The sequence below is a fragment of the Anthonomus grandis genome, chromosome 19, assembly GCF_022605725.1.
Source record: "Anthonomus grandis grandis chromosome 19, icAntGran1.3, whole genome shotgun sequence".
Taxonomy (NCBI): Eukaryota; Metazoa; Arthropoda; class Insecta; order Coleoptera; family Curculionidae; genus Anthonomus; species Anthonomus grandis.
Genome location: NC_065564.1, coordinates 6,708,896 through 6,728,395, shown reverse-complemented (window position 1 = coordinate 6,728,395; position 19,500 = coordinate 6,708,896). Strand labels below are relative to the sequence as shown.

General features: G+C 36.1%; 3 protein-coding genes across 3 annotated transcripts in view; 1 reads left to right on the top strand and 2 right to left on the bottom strand.

Moving 5' to 3' along the window:
* Window positions 1-12,201, top strand: part of LOC126747226 (ras-specific guanine nucleotide-releasing factor RalGPS2-like) — a 38,376-nt gene extending 26,175 nt beyond the window's left edge. The window contains exons 6-9 of the mRNA XM_050455733.1: window positions 3,880-4,080; window positions 4,439-4,630; window positions 7,094-7,389; window positions 11,992-12,201. Of these exons, the coding sequence (XP_050311690.1) occupies window positions 3,880-4,080; window positions 4,439-4,630; window positions 7,094-7,389; window positions 11,992-12,113 (811 nt within the window). The 3' untranslated portion in view covers window positions 12,114-12,201. The remainder of the gene's footprint in view (window positions 1-3,879; window positions 4,081-4,438; window positions 4,631-7,093; window positions 7,390-11,991) is intronic.
* Window positions 12,202-16,201: 4,000 nt separating this feature from the next.
* Window positions 16,202-16,935, bottom strand: LOC126747377 (bladder cancer-associated protein). Its single transcript, XM_050455955.1, has one exon. The coding sequence runs from the start codon at window positions 16,599-16,601 to the stop codon at window positions 16,368-16,370; it is 234 nt and encodes a 77-aa protein (XP_050311912.1). The 5' UTR covers window positions 16,602-16,935; the 3' UTR covers window positions 16,202-16,367.
* A 495-nt stretch (window positions 16,936-17,430) lies between these two features.
* Window positions 17,431-19,074, bottom strand: LOC126747173 (protein disulfide-isomerase A6 homolog). The gene has a single exon (XM_050455675.1). It carries the CDS (start codon window positions 18,871-18,873, stop codon window positions 17,575-17,577), a length of 1,299 nt encoding a protein of 432 aa, XP_050311632.1. The 5' UTR covers window positions 18,874-19,074; the 3' UTR covers window positions 17,431-17,574.
* Between the last annotated feature and the right edge of the window lie 426 nt (window positions 19,075-19,500).

Here is a 19,500-nt window from a genome sequence, read left to right as displayed (position 1 = left end):
TTTCTGTCATATACTGGATGTCAATAGAAAATAAGCCATATCTTTTTTGCTGTTGGTTCTAGAAAAAATGTCATAAGAACCAAAGTTGTAATGCTTGTAAATGTCTACCAGAACCGCCATAAAACTTTTTGATAGGAACAGCCGTTTAGGAGTTACCGGAGTTTGAATTCTGCTTAACGTCTTGGAGCTCTTGGTGCCTTAACCTGAGTTCATTTCCCGATACCTCTTGATCCAGATGAGTTAGGATCATGAAATAGCTTTTGTTTGCTAGATAATCGTTTTCTCTTTTACTTTGATTCTCAGCGTTAAAGCCCTAAATCCAATAGCAAGCCAGATAAATCACTTACAAGAAAATTTTCTGTCATATACTGGATGTCAATAGAAAATAAGCCATATCTTTTTTGCTGTTGGTTCTAGAAAAAATGTCATGAGAACCAAAGTTGTAATGCTTGTAAATGTCTATCAGAACTGTCATAAAACTCTTTGATATGAGCAACCGTTTAGGAGTTACCGCAGTTTGAATTCTGCTTAACGCCTCGGAGCCTTTGGTGCCTTAACCTGAATTCATTTCCCGATATCTTTTGATCCAGATGAGTTAGGATCATGAAATAACTTTTGTTTGCTAGATAATCGTTTTCTCTTTCACTTTGATTCTAAGCGTTAAAGCCCTAAATCCAATAGCAAGCCAGATAAATGACTTACAAGAAAATCTGTCTGTCATAGACTGGATGTCAATAGAAAATTAGCCATATCTTCTTTGCTGTTGGTTCTAGAAAAAATGTCATAAGAACCAAAGTTGTAATGCTTGTAAATGTCTACCAGAACTGCCATAAAACTTCTTGATAGGAACAGCCGTTTAGGAGTTACCGGAGTTTGAATTCTGCTTAACGTCTTGGAGCTCTTGGTGCCTTAACCTGAGTTCATTTCCCGATACCTCTTGATCCAGATGAGTTAGGATCATGAAATAGCTTTTGTTTGCTAGATAATCGTTTTCTCTTTTACTTTGATTCTAAGCATTAAAGCCCTAAATCCAATAGCAAGCCATATAAATGACTTACAAGAAAATTTTCTGTCCTATACTGGATGTCAATAGAAAATAAGGCATATCTTTTTTGCTGTTGGTTCTAGAAAAAATGTCATAAGAACCAAAGTTGTAATGCTTGTAAATGTCTACCAGAACTGCCATAAAACTTCTTGATAGGAACAGCCGTTTAGAAGTTACCGGAGTTTGAATTCTGCTTAACGCCTCGGAGCCTTTGGTGCCTTAACCTGAATTCATTTCCCGATATCTTTTGATCCAGATGAGTTAGGATCATGAAATAACTTTTGTTTACTAGATAATCGTTTGTTCTTTCACTTTGATTCTAAGCATTAAAGCCCTAAATCCAATAGCAAGCCATATAAATGACTTACAAGAAAATTTTCTGTCCTATACTGGATGTCAATAGAAAATAAGGCATATCTTTTTTGCTGTTGGTTCTAGAAAAAATGTCATAAGAACCAAAGTTGTAATGCTTGTAAATGTCTACCAGAACTGCCATAAAACTTCTTGATAGGAACAGCCGTTTAGAAGTTACCGGAGTTTGAATTCTGCTTAACGCCTCGGAGCCTTTGGTGCCTTAACCTGAATTCATTTCCCGATATCTTTTGATCCAGATGAGTTAGGATCATGAAATAACTTTTGTTTACTAGATAATCGTTTGTTCTTTCACTTTGATTCTAAGCATTAAAGCCCTAAATCCAATAGCAAGCCATATAAATGACTTACAAGAAAATTTTCTGTCCTATACTGGATGTCAATAGAAAATAAGCCATATCTTTTTTGCTGTTGGTTCTAGAAAAAATGTCATAAGAACCAAAGTTGTAATGCTTGTAAATGTCTACCAGAACTGCCATAAAACTTCTTGATAGGAACAGCCGTTTAGAAGTTACCGGAGTTTGAATTCTGCTTAACGCCTCGGAGCCTTTGGTGCCTTAACCTGAATTCATTTCCCGATATCTTTTGATCCAGATGAGTTAGGATCATGAAATAACTTTTGTTTACTAGATAATCGTTTGTTCTTTCACTTTGATTCTAAGCATTAAAGCCCTAAATCCAATAGCAAGCCATATAAATGACTTACAAGAAAATTTTCTGTCATATACTGGATGTCAATAGAAAATAAGCCATATCTTTTTTGCTGTTGGTTCTAGAAAAAATGTCATAAGAACCAAAGTTGTAATGCTTGTAAATGTCTACCAGAACCGCCATAAAACTTTTTGATAGGAACAGCCGTTTAGGAGTTACCGGAGTTTGAATTCTGCTTAACGTCTTGGAGCTCTTGGTGCCTTAACCTGAGTTCATTTCCCGATACCTCTTGATCCAGATGAGTTAGGATCATGAAATAGCTTTTGTTTGCTAGATAATCGTTTTCTCTTTTACTTTGATTCTCAGCGTTAAAGCCCTAAATCCAATAGCAAGCCAGATAAATCACTTACAAGAAAATTTTCTGTCATATACTGGATGTCAATAGAAAATAAGCCATATCTTTTTTGCTGTTGGTTCTAGAAAAAATGTCATGAGAACCAAAGTTGTAATGCTTGTAAATGTCTATCAGAACTGTCATAAAACTCTTTGATATGAGCAACCGTTTAGGAGTTACCGCAGTTTGAATTCTGCTTAACGCCTCGGAGCCTTTGGTGCCTTAACCTGAATTCATTTCCCGATATCTTTTGATCCAGATGAGTTAGGATCATGAAATAACTTTTGTTTGCTAGATAATCGTTTTCTCTTTCACTTTGATTCTAAGCGTTAAAGCCCTAAATCCAATAGCAAGCCAGATAAATGACTTACAAGAAAATCTGTCTGTCATAGACTGGATGTCAATAGAAAATTAGCCATATCTTCTTTGCTGTTGGTTCTAGAAAAAATGTCATAAGAACCAAAGTTGTAATGCTTGTAAATGTCTACCAGAACTGCCATAAAACTTCTTGATAGGAACAGCCGTTTAGGAGTTACCGGAGTTTGAATTCTGCTTAACGTCTTGGAGCTCTTGGTGCCTTAACCTGAGTTCATTTCCCGATACCTCTTGATCCAGATGAGTTAGGATCATGAAATAGCTTTTGTTTGCTAGATAATCGTTTTCTCTTTTACTTTGATTCTCAGCGTTAAAGCCCTAAATCCAATAGCAAGCCAGATAAATGACTTACAAGAAAATTGTCCGTCATAGACTGGATGTCAATAGAAAATAAGCCATATCTTTTTTGCTGTTGGTTCTAGAAAAAATGTCATAAGAACCAAAGTTGTAATGCTTGTAAATGTCTACCAGAACTGCCATAAAACTTCTTGATAGGAACAGCCGTTTAGGAGTTACCGGAGTTTGAATTCTGCTTAACGCCTCGGAGCCTTTGGTGCCTTAACCTGAATTCATTTCCCGATATCTTTTGATCCTGATGAGTTAGGATCATGAAATAACTTTTGTTTACTAGATAATCGTTTGCTCTTTCACTTTGATTGTAAGCGTTAAAGCCCTAAATCCAATAGTAAGCCAGATAAATCACTTACAAGAAAATTGTCTGTCATAGACTGGATGTCAATAGAAAATTAGCCATATCTTTTTTGCTGTTGGTTCTAGAAAAAATGCCCTAAGAACCAAAGTTGTAATGCTTGTAAACGTCTACCAGAACTGCCATAAAACTCTTTGATAGGAGCAACCGTTTAGGAGTTACAAGCGTTTGAACTTTGCCCAGCGTGTTGGAGCTCTTGGCGCGCCACCTTAAACTCTTTCCCTCATATCTTTTGACCGTGACAACTTAGGATCATGAAATAAATTGTATATTATTCAGCGGACGTTTCCACCTTTAAAGCGTCCACCTTCAGGTTCAAACGTTTTATTCCAGACTGTCTCTGAAGCTGGAACCTCCGAGCCCCGCTCCCTCCTCACAAAACAGCTCCAAGGAGTCGGTGGTCGACTCGGTGGCGTTGGCCTCACTGAACCTCTCACCGGCCAAGGCCTCCTCGGGATCGTTGCGCCTCCAAGCGGTCACCGCCGGAACGAAATTCATCCCGGGACACCGGAAGTGCCGCAGCCTGGGAACCAAGTAAGTATGTTGACGTTCGAACGTGTCACTTGTCATTAATGTCATTTCTCATTACGTCATCCTCCCCCTCCCTCCTCTCTGCGTTCAGATTTCGTAGCGCGAGTCTGCCTCGCAATTTTAGCCGGTTCGGGTAAGTGGCAACTGCGCTTGACGTGACTTAGTAGCCGATGGCTTTGTAACGTTTTTGGTTTTCATAAAATCCCATTTTGCACCGTCTTGATTTTCCCCGTAGGGAGAGCGTATGGCTTCATGTGAGCGAACTGTCAAATAGTTTGACATTGTAGTATTGTAGCCACGATTGGTCGTAGCTCTGCATCAATATATCTACCACAGCTGACTTATTTATTTGCTTTTTTAGTATTTTCACGAAGTCCCATCAAGTTGGCTCGTTTGACCCCGGGGAAGTACCGAAAACGCGCCATCTGTTGGACGATTCCGAAGTGGAGGATTCCAGCCAGTCGCGTCACGGCAGCAATTTGTCGTCGCCAAGTGATGAGCTGCCATTGCAGGCTTCCCAGAGCAGCGAGGAGAGTTCCACTTTACTCACAAGGTAGGTTCGCACTAAAATTGCGATATTTTGGCTAATTTTCAACCGGTTTCGGTCTTTTTGGTGTCAAATCCATCCTCAGGGTATTGTTTATAAGAGTGTAAAAAATTATTGATTTATATTAAGTAGTTTTTGAGTTATAGCCAAAAATGTCAGTGAGTGTTGAGGGAAAAGGGAATTAATGAATTTTATTTCTAGCTCATAAACTATTAGGGCTACGGGAAAGATTTATATATGAAAATGATTATCAAAAAATTCCCTAATGTTGCGTGAAACCCCCATTTAAATCCCTAAAAGAGTTTTTAAAATATCCTTAAAAATGTAATTTTTTTAGTTTTATTTTACCCTAACAAAAATCGCTATATATCAAGGAATTTTCGATCAATTTTAAACTTTTTGGTGTCAAATCCATCCTCATAGTCCCCTTAACCCTTGTGTAAAAAATCATTAAGTTATCTTTAACAGTTTTTGATTTATACCCAAAAATGTCAGCGAATATTGGGGAAAAAGGGAATTTTTGAATTAACTCATAGAGTGGGCTCTAGCTCATGAACTGTTGGGGCTACAGGTAGGGTTCATATATGAAAATAATTATCCAGGAATTTCCTATTTTAACGTGAAAGCCCCATTTAAATGCTTGAAAGAGTTTTTAAAATATCCTGAAAAATAGTAATTTTTAAACTTTTTTTTAACTTAACCAAAAAATCGTTCTAAATCAAGGAATTTTTGACCGATTTTGAACTTTTTGGTATTAAATCCATCCTGGGAGTCCCCTCAATCGTCTTCTAAATAATCATTAATTTATCTTATGCAGTTTTTGAGTTATAACGAGAAATGTCGCTGAATAATGAAATTAATTTAAAACCACTTTTTCTGGTACCTTGACGCACAAAACTGGCTCTAACTCAACGACTCCTTGAGCTACAAGAATCGTTCGTATATGAAAACACTTATCAAAGGACACCCTAAGTGTATGTAAAATCCGTTTTTAATGCCCTAAGAGAGTTTTTGAAATATATGGGGAAAAGTCAATTTTTTTTTATTGGGGAATTGTTGCAAACCGAGGTCAAACCAAAAGGGTTATTTCTTATGGAATTTTCCACTTAAGACCATGTTTCTTTGATGAAATTCATTCTCAGGGTCTCGTTTGTAAGGGTGTAAAAAATTATTGATTTATCTTCAACAGTTTTTGAGTTATAGCCAAAAATGTCAGCGAGTATTGGGGGAAAAAAGGGAATTTTTAAATTCAGTCATAGGGTGAGCTGTAGTTTATAAACTATTGGGGTTACAGGGGACGTTAATATATTAAAACGATTACCAAAAAATTCCCTACTTTTATGTGAAACCCCCATTTAAATGCCTAAAAGAGTTTTTAAAATATCCTTAATAATATGATTTTTAAAAATTTTTTTTTACCTTAGCAAAAACCGCTATATATCAAGGAATGTTTGATCGATTTTGAACTTTTGGGTGTCAAATCCATTCTCGAAGTTCCTTTAATCCTTGTGTAAAAAATCATTAATTTAATTAACAGTTTTTGAGTCACACCCAAAAATGTCCGCGAGTATTGGGGAAAAAGGGAATTTTTGAATTTGCTCATAGAGTGGGCTCTAGCTCATAAACTATTGGGGCTACAGGAAAGGTTCTTATATGAAAATGATTATCAAAAAATTCCCTAATGTGGTGTGAAAGCCCCATTTAAATGCCTAGAAGAGTTTTTAAAATATCATTAAAAACAGTATATTTCTTTTAATTTTTTTAATTAAAACAAAAATCGCTATAAATCAGTGAATTTTTGACCGATTTAGAACTTTTTGGTGTTAAATCCTTCTTCAAAGTTCCCTGAATCATTAATTTATTTTAAGAATTTTTTGTGTTACAACGAAATTCATTAAAAGCCACTTTTTGCACTCCTATTCCGTAAGTGGCTCTGGTCTGGGTCCTTGGCGCACAAAATTTGCTCTAACTCAAAAACTCATTGAGCTACAAGAGTCGTTCGTATATGAAAACATTTGTCAAAGAACACTCTAACTATAGGTTAAGCCCTTTTTTAATTCCAAAAGAGGGTTCTTAAAATATATGGGGGAAAAAACGGGTTGCCAACCAAGGTCCAAGCAAAAGGGCTGGTTCTTATGGAATTTCCTCTTTGGCACGACGTTTCTTTTATAAAATCCATCCTCAGTATTCCTTTTATGCTGTTATAGAAAATCATGACCTTAACTCAAGTAGTTTTTCAGTTATGCTTGGAAATATTGACCATTGGTCATTTTTTTGCCTAAAACATGACTTCCCAAAATGGCTGATGTTCGGTTACTAAACCAGTTACCAATGAAAAATTTCTTATTTAACGTTTGAAAAACACCAATTTACTAGAAAACATAAGTTTGAAATCGGCACCTCCACCTAGTCCCGACTGACAGCTTGTCAAAGTTAGACTTTCTGACAAACTGCTGCGCTCCGTTTCAGGTTGTCAACGGACGGCATCTGCGCAGAAGAGGAATCCTGCGCGATGCAGGGCTGCCTGCGACGCAAGACGGTCCTGAAAGAGGGCAAAAAACCGACGGTCGCCTCGTGGCAGCGCTACTGGGTCCAGATATGGGCGAGTTCACTCGTCTACTTCTCGCCTAAGTCGTTCAAGGGCCACCAGAGGGCCGACTTTAAGCGGGAGCCCTGCAAGATGGTCTCGCTGGCCGGATGTCAGGCGCTTTATTGTGATACGTCCCTGCATCCGGACTCGTTTCAGTTGGTCGATCACGCTCGGGGTAAGTCGTAGGTTAGGATTTTTGTATTTTGTTCCCAAGAAACGTTGGCGCAATTTGGCAAACATGGGTCATAACTTCACTTCAAGTGATCTGATCGGGTTAACTTATGCTTCAAAAGATTATTTGAAATGTTCTTCAGCTTCCATTGAATAAATCATTAAAATCCATGCATCAGAAGTATTTTTATCCAAGTTTTTGGAAACGATGTCCAAGAAGAGTAACCGTCCAGTTTCAAGTAACTTAGGTCATAACTCCAATTCTAGTGCTCAGTTCTGGTTGATTTATGTTTCAAAAGATTCTTTGAAATATTCTTTGGCTTCTGTTGAATAAATCATTAAAATCCATGCATCAGAACCATTTTTATCCAAGTTTTTGGAAACCGTGTCCAAGAGGAGTAACCGTCCAGTCTCAAGTAACTTAGGTCATAACTCCACTTCTGGTGCTCAGATCGAGTTGATTTTTGTTTCAAAAGATTCTCTGAAATGATCTTCAGCTTTCATTGAAGAAATCATCAAAATCACTGCATCAGTAGTATTTTTATGCAAATTTTTGGAAACCAACCAACCATGTGGAAAGCAAGGGAGAAGGACAGTCTTAGGTAACTTGGTTCATAGCTCCACTTCTAGTGCTCAGATCGGGTTGATTTTTATTTCAAAAGATTCTCTGAAATGTTCTTTAGCTTCCATTGAATAAATCATTAAAATCCATGCATCAGAACCATTTTTATCCAATTTTTTGGAAACCATGTCAAGAGGACAGACAGTCTTAAGTAACTTATAACTCCACTTCTAGTGCTCAGATCGGGTTGATTTTTGTTTCAGAAGATTCTTTGAAATATTCTTCAGCTTACATTGAAGAAATCACCAAAATCCATGCATTGGAAGTATTTTTTTGTCTAAGTTTTTGGAAACCATGTCTAAGGAGGAAAGCAGGTTCAGGTATCTTGGGTCAAAACTTGACTCCTAGTGCTCAGATCGGGTTGAATTTTATTTAAAAAATCAAGTTCCTTAGAGATTAAATGGGGATTAAGAGCGGTTAAGTTTTTCGGTTCTAATTAAAATTACTCCTTGATTTTCCAATTTTCCATTAGTCAGTTCTCATCTGCACCGTGTTTTGCTCAATCTAGGGAGTTTTCGTTACAACTTAAAGGGGATTTATTGGAATTAAAAGGAGCTTAGCAGAGATCACAAATATTCCGGTAAGTTTTTTTTAAAGGAAGATAAAGTGGCATTAAAAGTTTATTGTCATTCAACAGGGAAGAATTGCTTAAATTTTATTGTTTGACAGTTTAAGAGTGCAACTTGTGTTTTATTACAATCTTCAATCATCATTTAACAATAAACTATAAATTTGACCTCTGTGGCTTTATTGAGTCAGTAATGACAGCCTGTTAAAGTTAGGTATTTCTGCATCTCCAATTAGTAAAATATGGCTTTTGCAAAATTGCTTGCATTTCGCTGTTTAATAATTTAGCCACGTAAAATGTCTTTTATTACAATTTTACATCATCCTTTTATAATAAAATATAAATTTGACATTTGTTGCTTTAATGGGTCACCAACCATAGCCTGTCAAAGTTAGGCACTTTTGTATCATCAATGGGTAAAGCATGACTTTTGAAAAATTACTGGAAATTTTTTGTTGGACGTTTTAATGGTGCAAAATGTCTTCTGTTGCAATCTTAGAATATCATTTACCAATGAAATGCAAATTTCACATTCATGTCTTTAATTGGTCATCAATGACAGCCTGTCAAAGTTAGGCACTTTTGCATTATCAATGGGTAAAGTATGACTTAAAAAATGGCTGCCATTTTGCTGTTAGACGTTTTAATGGTGCAATATGTCTTTTATTGCAATTTTAGAACATCATTTACCAATAAAATGCAAATTTGACAATCGTGGCTTTAATTGGTCATCAATGACAGCCTGTGAAAGTTAAGCACTTTTACCTCTTCAATAGATAAAATATGACTTTTCAAAAATTACTGGCACTTTATTGCTAGACATTTTAATGGTGCAAAATGTCTTCCATCAAAATTTCAGAACATCATTTAACAACAAAATGCACGTTTGACATTTGTGGCTTTAATAGGCCAGAAGTGACAGCCTGTCAATGTTAGGCACTTTTGTATCATCAATAGGTAAAGTATGACTTTTCAAAAATTGCTGGCATTTTGTTTCTAGACATTTTGACAGTGCAAAATGTATTTTATTGCAATTTTAGAACATCATTTAACAACAAAATGCACGTTTGATATTTGTGGCCTTGACAGGCCAGAAATGACAGTCTGTCAAAGTTAGGCATTTTTGCATCAATGGGTAAAGTATGACTTTTGAAAAATTGCTGGCGTTTTGTTGATAGCCGGTATTACAGTGCAAAATGTTTTTTATTGCAATTTTAGAACATCATTTAACAATAAAAAATTAATTTGACATTTTTGGATTTAATGAGTCATCAATGACAGCCTGTCAAAGTTAGGCACTTTTGCATCTTCAATGGGTAAAGTATGACTTTTCAAAAGTTTATGGCATTTTGTGACCCGATGTTTTGACAATGCATAACGTCTCCAGTTGTAATTTTAAATTGTCATTTTACAATAAAATATAAATTTTACCTTCGTGGATTTAATGGGCCAGAAATGACAGCCTGTCAAAGTTAGGCATTTTTGCATTATCAATGGGTAAAGTATGACTTTTGAAAAATTGCTGGCGTTTTGTTGATAGCCGGTATTACAGTGCAAAATGTTTTTTATTGCAATTTTAGAACATCATTTAACAATAAAAAATTAATTTGACATTTTTGGATTTAATGAGTCATCAATGACAGCCTGTCAAAGTTAGGCACTTTTGCATCTTCAATGGGTAAAGTATGACTTTTCAAAAGTTTATGGCATTTTGTGACCCGATGTTTTGACAATGCATAACGTCTCCAGTTGTAATTTTAAATTGTCATTTTACAATAAAATATAAATTTTACCTTCGTGGATTTAATGGGCCAGAAATGACAGCCTGTCAAAGTTAGGCATTTTTGCATTATCAATGGGTAAAGTATGACTTTTGAAAAATTGCTGGCGTTTTGTTGATAGCCGGTATTACAGTGCAAAATGTTTTTTATTGCAATTTTAGAACATCATTTAACAATAAAAAATTAATTTGACATTTTTGGATTTAATGAGTCATCAATGACAGCCTGTCAAAGTTAGGCACTTTTACATCTTCAATGGGTAAAGTATGACTTTTCAAAAGTTTGTGGCATTTTGTGACCGGATGTTTTGACAATGCATAACATCTCCAGTTGTAATTTTAAATTGTCACTTTACAATAAAATATAAATTTTACCTTCGTGGATTTAATGGGCCAGAAATGACAGCCTGTCAAAGTTAGGCATTTTTGCATCATCATTGGGTAAAGTATGAATTTTGAAAAATTGCTCGCATTTTGTTAATAGTCGGTTTAACAGTGCAAAATGTATTTTATTGCAATTTTAGAACATCATTTAACAATAAAAAATACATTTGACATTATTGGATTTAATGAGTCATCAATGACAGTCTGTCAAAGTTTTGCACTTTTGTATCATAAATGGGTAAAGTATGACTTTTCAAAAATTGCTGGCATTTTGTTGATATCCTATATAACAGTGCAAACTGTATTTTATTGCAATTTTCGAACATCATTTAACAACAAAATGCACGCTTGACATTTGTGGCTTTAATAGGCCAGAAATGACAGCCTGTCAAAGTTAGGCATTTTTGCATTATCAATGGGTAAAGTATGAATTTTGAAAAATTGCTCGCATTTTGTTGATAGTCGGTATAACAGTGCTAGTTGTATTTTATTGCAATTTTAGAACATCATTTAACAATAAAAAACACATTTGACATTATTGGATTTAATGAGTCATCAACGACAGCCTGTCAAAGTTAGGCATTTTTGCATTATCAATAGAAAAAATTATGACTTTTGAAAAATTGCTGGCATTTTGTTGATAGTCAGTATAACAGTGCAAAAAGTATTTTATTGCAATTTTAGAACATCATTTAACAATAAAAAACAAATTTGACATTTTTGGATTTAATGAGTCATCAATGACAGCCTGTAAAAGTTAAGCATTTTTGCATCGTCAATGAGTAAAAGATGACTTTTGAAAAATTGCCGGCATTTTGTTGATAGCCGGTATAACAGTGCAAAATGTATTTTATTGCAATTTTAGAACATCATTTTACAATGAAATACGAATTTGACATTTGTGGCTTTAATGTTGCAGCAATGACAGCCTGTCAAAGTTTGACATTTTAAACAAGACAAAACCAGTTAGAGCCAATGAAAACTGAACTGTTAAGGGGTGAAAAATTAATTTTTATTAACCAACTGTTGCGGTGTATATGCGAGTTAATGATTATTGCATTTTTTCCTATAAACCACTACTATAAATCTACTAAAAAAACTTCATATAATCAGTATTTACTCAGCGATAAGGGAAAATTATAAGAACCAGTGGTGTCCCTTGTCAATTTCAAGCTATTTACTATTGAAGAAAAATGAAATTTAATTACATAATTGATTGAACAATAAAGAACTAAAATATCCTTAAACGCAGGGAACATCTACAAGTTCCGAGCGGGTACCAAATCCTTAGCGGAAAAATGGTGTAAGTTCTTACAGCAGGCAACCAACGGGGAGCCCACGCCCCTACCAAGCAACCTTATGACTTTCGAGTGATATTATTCAGTTCTGATATTATAGTTTGTATATATGTGTTTTTTTTTTGTTACTATTTGCCTTCACAATAAATTGTTCTTTTTTTATATACTGTTCGTAAGCTTATTCTGATTAAATATAGTGCTTAGAGGTGTATGATAACGATTAAGTGCTACCAGCATGACATATTTACTGATTAATTAAATATTGCGGAATTGGATGTAATTGTAATTGCTGATAAGCACTAAACGTGATTGCAACTAAGTAAAATAAATCCTTAACTCATGACGACGTGACTACATTACTGTGAAAAAATTATACAAATGTGTCAAGTGGTTCCTGAATTATGCCCAAAAATGTTCGAAATTAACCAAAAATGAATTAGTTAAATAAATGTCCCACCAAAACTGCCATAACTACCCAAATACTTAATCTAGAATGACGGTTTTACCCTCAAATCCATCCTCAGGAACTTGACTATATTACTAAAAATCTTGATATTGTAATATGGGTTACAAAGCATCAAATTGGGAGGTTTTTGTACCTTGATTGACAAAATGGCTCTAACTCAAAGAGTTATTGAGGTACAACAAACTGACTGAAGCCCTTTTAGGAATATTCCTATAGTTTCATGAAAATATTCCCATGAAAAGTGAAAATTTTCCCTCTACCAAAACTGCCTTAACTACCCAGAAACTGAACCTAGAATGACGTTTTTACACTCAAATGCATCCTCAGGAAGTCCTGTAGACCATCCTAGAAAACTATGAAAATATCTTCAGTGGCTTCTAAGTTATGTACAATAATGTCTGACAATGAGAAAAACTAATTTGAGACAAATAAATGCCCCACCAAAACTGCTATAACTACTTAAATATTTAACCTAGAATAAAGTTTTTACGCGTAAATTCATCCTCAGGAACCTCATTACATTACTGTGAAAAAATTATACAAATGTGTCAAGTGGTTCCTGAATTATGTCCAAAAATGTTCGACATTGACCAAAAATTAATTAGTTAAATAAATGTCCCACCAAAATTGCCATAACTACCCAAATACTTAATCTAGAATGACGGTTTTACCCTCAAATGCATCCTCAGGAACTTGACTATATTGCTGTGAAAAAGTTATGAAGTTATGTTAAGTGGTTCCCGAGTTAAGCCCAAAAATGTCCGGTAAACAATAAACATCTTGGTGTTGCAATATGACTGCAAATTAGGTGGCTTTTGGACTTTGGCTGACAAAATTGCCTTTAACTCGGAGAGTTTTTCATATATAGACATATTGGGAAAGAAGCGGCTTTTATTTGATTAAAATCCTTTTAAAAATAATTAAATTATCCCGTGAAAAATATTCTCAAGAAATGATGCCTCAACAAGAACTGCTCTAACTATCCAAATCCTTAACACAAGTTAACGTTTTTATCCTCAAATCCATCTTCCGGGAGCCCACTATATTGCTGTGAAACAGTTATCCAGATATATTAAGTGGTTCCCGAGTTATGCCCAAAAATGTGCACTAAACAATAAAAATCTTGATATTGCAATATGGGTTACAAAGCTTCAAATTGGGAGGTTTTTGTTCCTTGATTGACAAAATTGGCTCTAGCTCAGAGAGTTTTTGAGGTACAACAAACGTTCGTATATGAAAATATGGTGCATGAAATGCATCTTCTCTGACTGAAGCCCTTTTAGGAATATTCCTATAATTTCATGAAAATATTCCCATGAAAAGTGAAAATTTGCCAAATAAATGCCCCCCCACCAAAACTGCATTAACTACCCGAAAAGTGAACCTAGAATGACGTTTTTACCCTCAAATCCATCCTCAGGATGTCCTGTAGACCGTCCTAAAAAACTATGAAAATATCTTCAGTGGCTTCTAAGTTATGTCCAATAATGTCTGACAATAAGTAAAAATTAATTAGACAAATAAATGCCCCACCAAAACTGCTATAACTATCCAAATACTTAACCTAGAATGACGTTTTTACCCTCAAATCCATCCTCAGGAACCCCACTATATTGCTGTGGAAAAGTTATCCAGATATATTAAGTGGTTCCCGAGTTATGCCCAAAAATGTGCGCTAAACAATAAAAATCTTGATCTTGTAATATGGGTTACAAAGCATCAAATTGGGAGGTTTTTGTTCCTTGATTGACAAAATTGGCTCTGACTCAGAGAGTCTTTGAGGTACAACAGACGTTCGTATATGAAAATATTGTGCATGAAATGCATCTTCTCTGACTGAAGCCCTTTTAGGAATATTCCTATAATTTCATGAAAATATTCCCATGAAAAGTGAAAATTTGCCCCCTACCAAAACTGCCGTAACTACCCAGAAACTGAACCTAGAATGACGTTTTTACACTCAAATGCATCCTCAGGAAGTCCTGTAGACCATCCTAGAAAACTATGAAAATATCTTCAGTGGCTTCCGAGTTATGTACAATAATGTCCGACAATGAGTAAACATTAATTAGACAAATAAATGCCTCCACCAAAACTGCTATAACTAACTACCCAAATACTTAACCTACAATGACGTTTTTACCCTCAAATCCATCCCCAGGAACTTGACTATATTGCCGTAAAAAAAATATGAAGATGTGTTATGTGGTTCCTGAGTTATGCCCAAAAATGTGCGCTAAACAATAAAAATCTTGATCTTGTAATATGGGTTACAAAGCTTCAAATTGGGAGGTTTTTGTTCCTTGATTGACAAAATTGGCTCTAACTCAGAGAGTTTTTGAGGTACAACAAACGTTCGTATATGAAAATATTGTGCATAAAATGCATCTTCTTTGACTGAAACCCTTTTAGGAATATTCCTATAATTTCATGAAAATATTCCCATGAAAACTGAAAATTTGCCAAATAAATGCCCCTTACCAAAACTGCCATAACTACCCAAATACTTAACCTAGAATGACGTTTTTACCCTCAAATCCATCCTCAGGAACTTGACTATATTGTTGTAAAAAAAATTATGAAGATATGTCAAGTGGTTCCCGAGTTATGTCCAAAAATGTGCGCTAGACAATAAAAATCTTGATATTGTAATATGGGTTACAGTTGATTGACAAAATTGGCTCTAACTCAAAGAGTTATTGAGGTACAACAAACGTTCGTATATGAAAATATTGTGCATGAAATGCATCTTCTTTCACTGAAACCTCCCTATTAGGAATATTCCAATTATTTCATGAAAATATTCCTACAGAAAATGAACATTTGCTAAGAAAATTAGCCAAATAAATGCCTCTTGCCAAAAGTGCCTTATCTTCCCAAAATTTGAGCCTAGAGAGACGTTTTTACACTCATATCCATCTTCAGGAACACCACTATATTACTGTGAAAAAATTATAAAAATATTTTTAGTGCCTTCTAAATTATGCCCAAAAATGTCTAATCTTTTTGCTCGACAATATTCCCTCTAACTCAAAAAGTTCTTGAGGTACAAGAAACATGCTTATATGAAATTATTGGGTAAGGAAAGCTCTTTAACGCCAAAACCCTTTTAATAATATTTCCATTATTTGCGGCATAAAATAGCCCCAAGTCTTAAAGGCAAAATAGTGAAAATATTTGGAACCAGTACAAAATTTTCAATTCACTTTTCAGACAGTCAGGGTAATTTTTCACTTGTTTCCAGATAGTTGAAGCTAGTCTTTGTGCATTCCAGGCAATTAATTGTCATAATTTATTTTTTCCAGGCAGTTAAAGTCCACTCGTTAGCTTTCAAAGAAAATAATTGATTTCAATAACTTATAAAAAGCCAGTGGCTTCAACTGGCTTTAAGCAGCAAATAATGACTGAGATCTTTTGTTAAGTTGGTTTAACTGTGTCCTAACTACAGAATATCTTAACCTAAAATGAAGTTTTTACCCTCAAATTCTCCCATCCTCGGGCCTTCAAAAACCATGAAAATATTTTAATTAACTTCTAAGTTATGCCTATAAATACTTTCGATTTAATATATATAAATGTTTAATGTCATCCAACAAAACTCCCTTTAACTTAAAACATTTTTGTGGTAAAAAATTACGGGTGGGCAATAGAATTGTGGGTTCAAAGGCCCAGAAGGATTGTACACCAACAACCTTGACTACCTCCATAAAACAACCTTTATTACCTCTTTGGTACATATCAACATTACAAAATATGGTAAAAGAGTTCAGAGTATTATAATATGTATGTACACTTTTTTCCCAATTAATCCATAATACAAGAATCAGTCCTTACGTCCTTAAATACACAAAGTCCACACAGACACTAACCGTTCTCGTAGTCACAAAAAGGGCCCCAGAACAAACAGTTCCCCAATCCGCTGTAACACACCAGGAAAACCGTCGCCAGGAACATCAACGTGCACACCGTACACGGTTTTCTCTCCAGGAAAAACCCGATTAGGTACAAAACGATGAACATTACGTGAGTCTGCACCAGGACCGGGTTGGAGGGCTTCGGGATCAGTAGCACGGGGATCAGCCATTGCAGGCAATACATTTCGCCTCCCGTCGATTTATTCGTTGGCTTTTTTAATGGAAATTACATTTTCCTTGATTTACGTGCTGGTTACGGTGGAAGCGCTACGTTTTGGGGCTCGAGAATCGCGTTTTCATTATCACGGACCTGATTGTTGTTTGGATACCATTTTTTTTTTTTGACGTTTTGGTGACAGCAAACGTCACGTCACTTGCCAAATGGAAGTTTAACTAATGAAATATGTCAGTTTTACAAGAGCCACTACCAGATAGTTTTTTTTATATTGCAATACATGATTTAAATGGCAAATTCACTGAATTTGAAGGAAATTTGTTAGTTATTAATGCGGTAGGAGGCCTGAATTTGGCAGAGGAGTTTCTGGGGTGTAATTTTTCTGACAGCAGACGTCACTTGTCACGCCAACGCAAGTTTACCAAACGTTATTGTCCGTTTAACTGAAGACATTCCCAGCTAATTTAAGTAATAAACTAAGGAAGTTGCTCGGCTCCAGTCGCACGGACAATATACGTTGTCAGTAAAATTCCGTTCAATTTGCTTTGCCTTCTTTTCTCTTTTAGAAAATCACATTTTCCAGTAAAATTAGGCCGTTTTCCAATATTTTTTTAGTAAAAACAAATTACTCCTATTTGGCTGCATCGAATAGTACCATTTTCCCTCTCCTTCAGCGTATATTTAATGAGTAATTTAGCCAAAAACGAACATAAGGTGGCAATGGCTACAGTGCACCTTCTTAAAGTTCAAAATGGCGGACTTCAAAATGGCCCCTCAATCTTACTAAAATGCTGAAGTTCAAACTCTTATATGACTGATTTATTAATTGAAACAACTATTAGGACATAAATATTTATTTATTAAACGAGTAAGTTTTACAAAAATCATACTTATCCAAAATACAGGGCATTCACAAAAAAAATCTAAACTATTGACTCGGGGTCAGGAAGTTAGTTAAACATTAATAAGTCTTTTAAGTCTCTTATAGCTCATCTTTGCTATCATCCAAATCCACATCTGATAAATCGATATCCTCCTCTGGGGGCAGCTCTCCGTCTTTACCATCCCAAGCTTCGATTTTCAAAATGTTTGGCATTTTTGACCCTTTAACCGGAGCAGTGTTGCCTTTACCATAAGAGAGATCCCTCAGGAACTCGTAAATTCCATCAGCAGAGAAAGACCCTCGGAGAATCGAGTATTTCATTTTTTTGGCGTTGATAACTGCCATTGCAGGATACCCAAAGCCTCCGATATCCACAGCATCCTCCAGCTCTTGTTGAGATCCGGCCTCAGCCCAAATCCATCCCCACATCTTCTTCTTGAATTTCTCCCCCAGTCCGGTGAGCATCTTGATATAGTCATTTCTACATTGGGACTGGCAGTCAAGTATATGTGGCAACACTGCTACGACGCACAAAGGCTTTTGTTCGCATTGTTCCTTGAACAGTTCGGGGGTTGTCACCTGGACTACTTCCGGAGCTGGGATGCTCTCAGTCAACTTGTCCATGGCCCAATTGACGATGTCGTTAGCAGTTCTCCCACCATCATACTCCTCTGCGGCTGATCGGGATTTCACTCCAGCTGGGAAATATTTAATAGTCGGGTATCCTTGAACATTGTATTCTCGGGCTTTTTCACTGTGCACGGTGGCATCTAGGGCTCCTAGTTTAACTTTTCCCTTCAATTCAGTGGCCGCTTTAGCCCACTCGGGGGCGAGATTCTTGCAATGGCCACACCATGGGGCAAAGAACTCCACCAACCAAATATCATCCGATTGGAGAACAAGTTTATCAAAGTTGCTTTCAGTCAGTTCGACTACATCATCTGAAGACCCACTTGAAGAGGATTTTCCTCCTGATTGGCCACCACCCCCTAAGGCATCTTTCGCTTTCGCTTTGGCAGCACTTAGGGCAGCATTAACAATGGCCTCGGCAGTCCTTGCCCCTTGGTAGTCCTCTGGTTTGTTCTTGTTTCCACCGAAAATCTTGATTGTCGGGAAGCCCCTGACTCCATATTGTCCGCCGAGTTCCTTGTGATCGTCCGCGTTGACCGCCCCCACTTTCACGATCCCCTTAAGGGCATTGGCGGCTTTGGTGAACTCGGGAACTAAGTTTTTGCAGTGGCCGCACCACGGAGCGTAAAACTCCACCACCCACACCTCGTCGCCGTTGATTACTTGACTTTGAAAGTTGCTTGGGGTTAAATCGATCACGTTGCCTCTGGGCGGGTACAGAGCCCAAGCGGTCGTGGCAAATAGGGCCCCAAAAAGCAGCCGGATCATGACTGGTGATGTATTAACTTACGTGTACGGAATATCGGTGATTTTATGCGATTAGTGAATTATTAGATTAGGGGGGCGAATTTACCGTAAAACTTGCGATCGAGCGTCGATTTGCCAACTAAATAAGCCCATTTACAGTAGGGTTTGGACGTGGGTGAACACTGACGTGTATCTTATTCTAACCTAATTGTTTTTATTAGGAGTGGGTGATAACATCTGTCATACGTGTGCATCTTCGATTTTCTTTATAGTTACGTGCATTTATTTCTAACCTGTTCTCCTATTATACAGGGAAAATGACAATTTTTTACTTTTTTACCCGCTTTGGACCATTTTTGCAACAGGATTTGGTAAAAGCGGTTTTATGGCACTAATAGGGAAATCTTTTAAGCCCTTTGTTAATAATGATTACTTATAAAAATCTAAAGAAATTAAATGTGTTTGAAAGTGGCTACAGCACACCGGAAATACCGCGTTAGCTTATATCTCCGTTTTGACGCCTGTTATAATTCTAACCAATGTTTTTTATGAGAGTGTCTACAGTACGCGATCTGGAATACATCGATTCATTTTTTTTTATAGCAACGTGATTTTTTTCTAACTTTTTTTTGAACCATTTTTACAAGC

Bases quoted from the DNA above. Each gene is read 5' to 3' on its own strand.
- LOC126747377 (XM_050455955.1), bottom strand. From the start codon at position 16,601: ATGTATTGCCTGCAATGGCTGATCCCCGTGCTACTGATCCCGAAGCCC.
- LOC126747173 (XM_050455675.1), bottom strand. From the start codon at position 18,873: ATGATCCGGCTGCTTTTTGGGGCCCTATTTGCCACGACCGCTTGGGCT.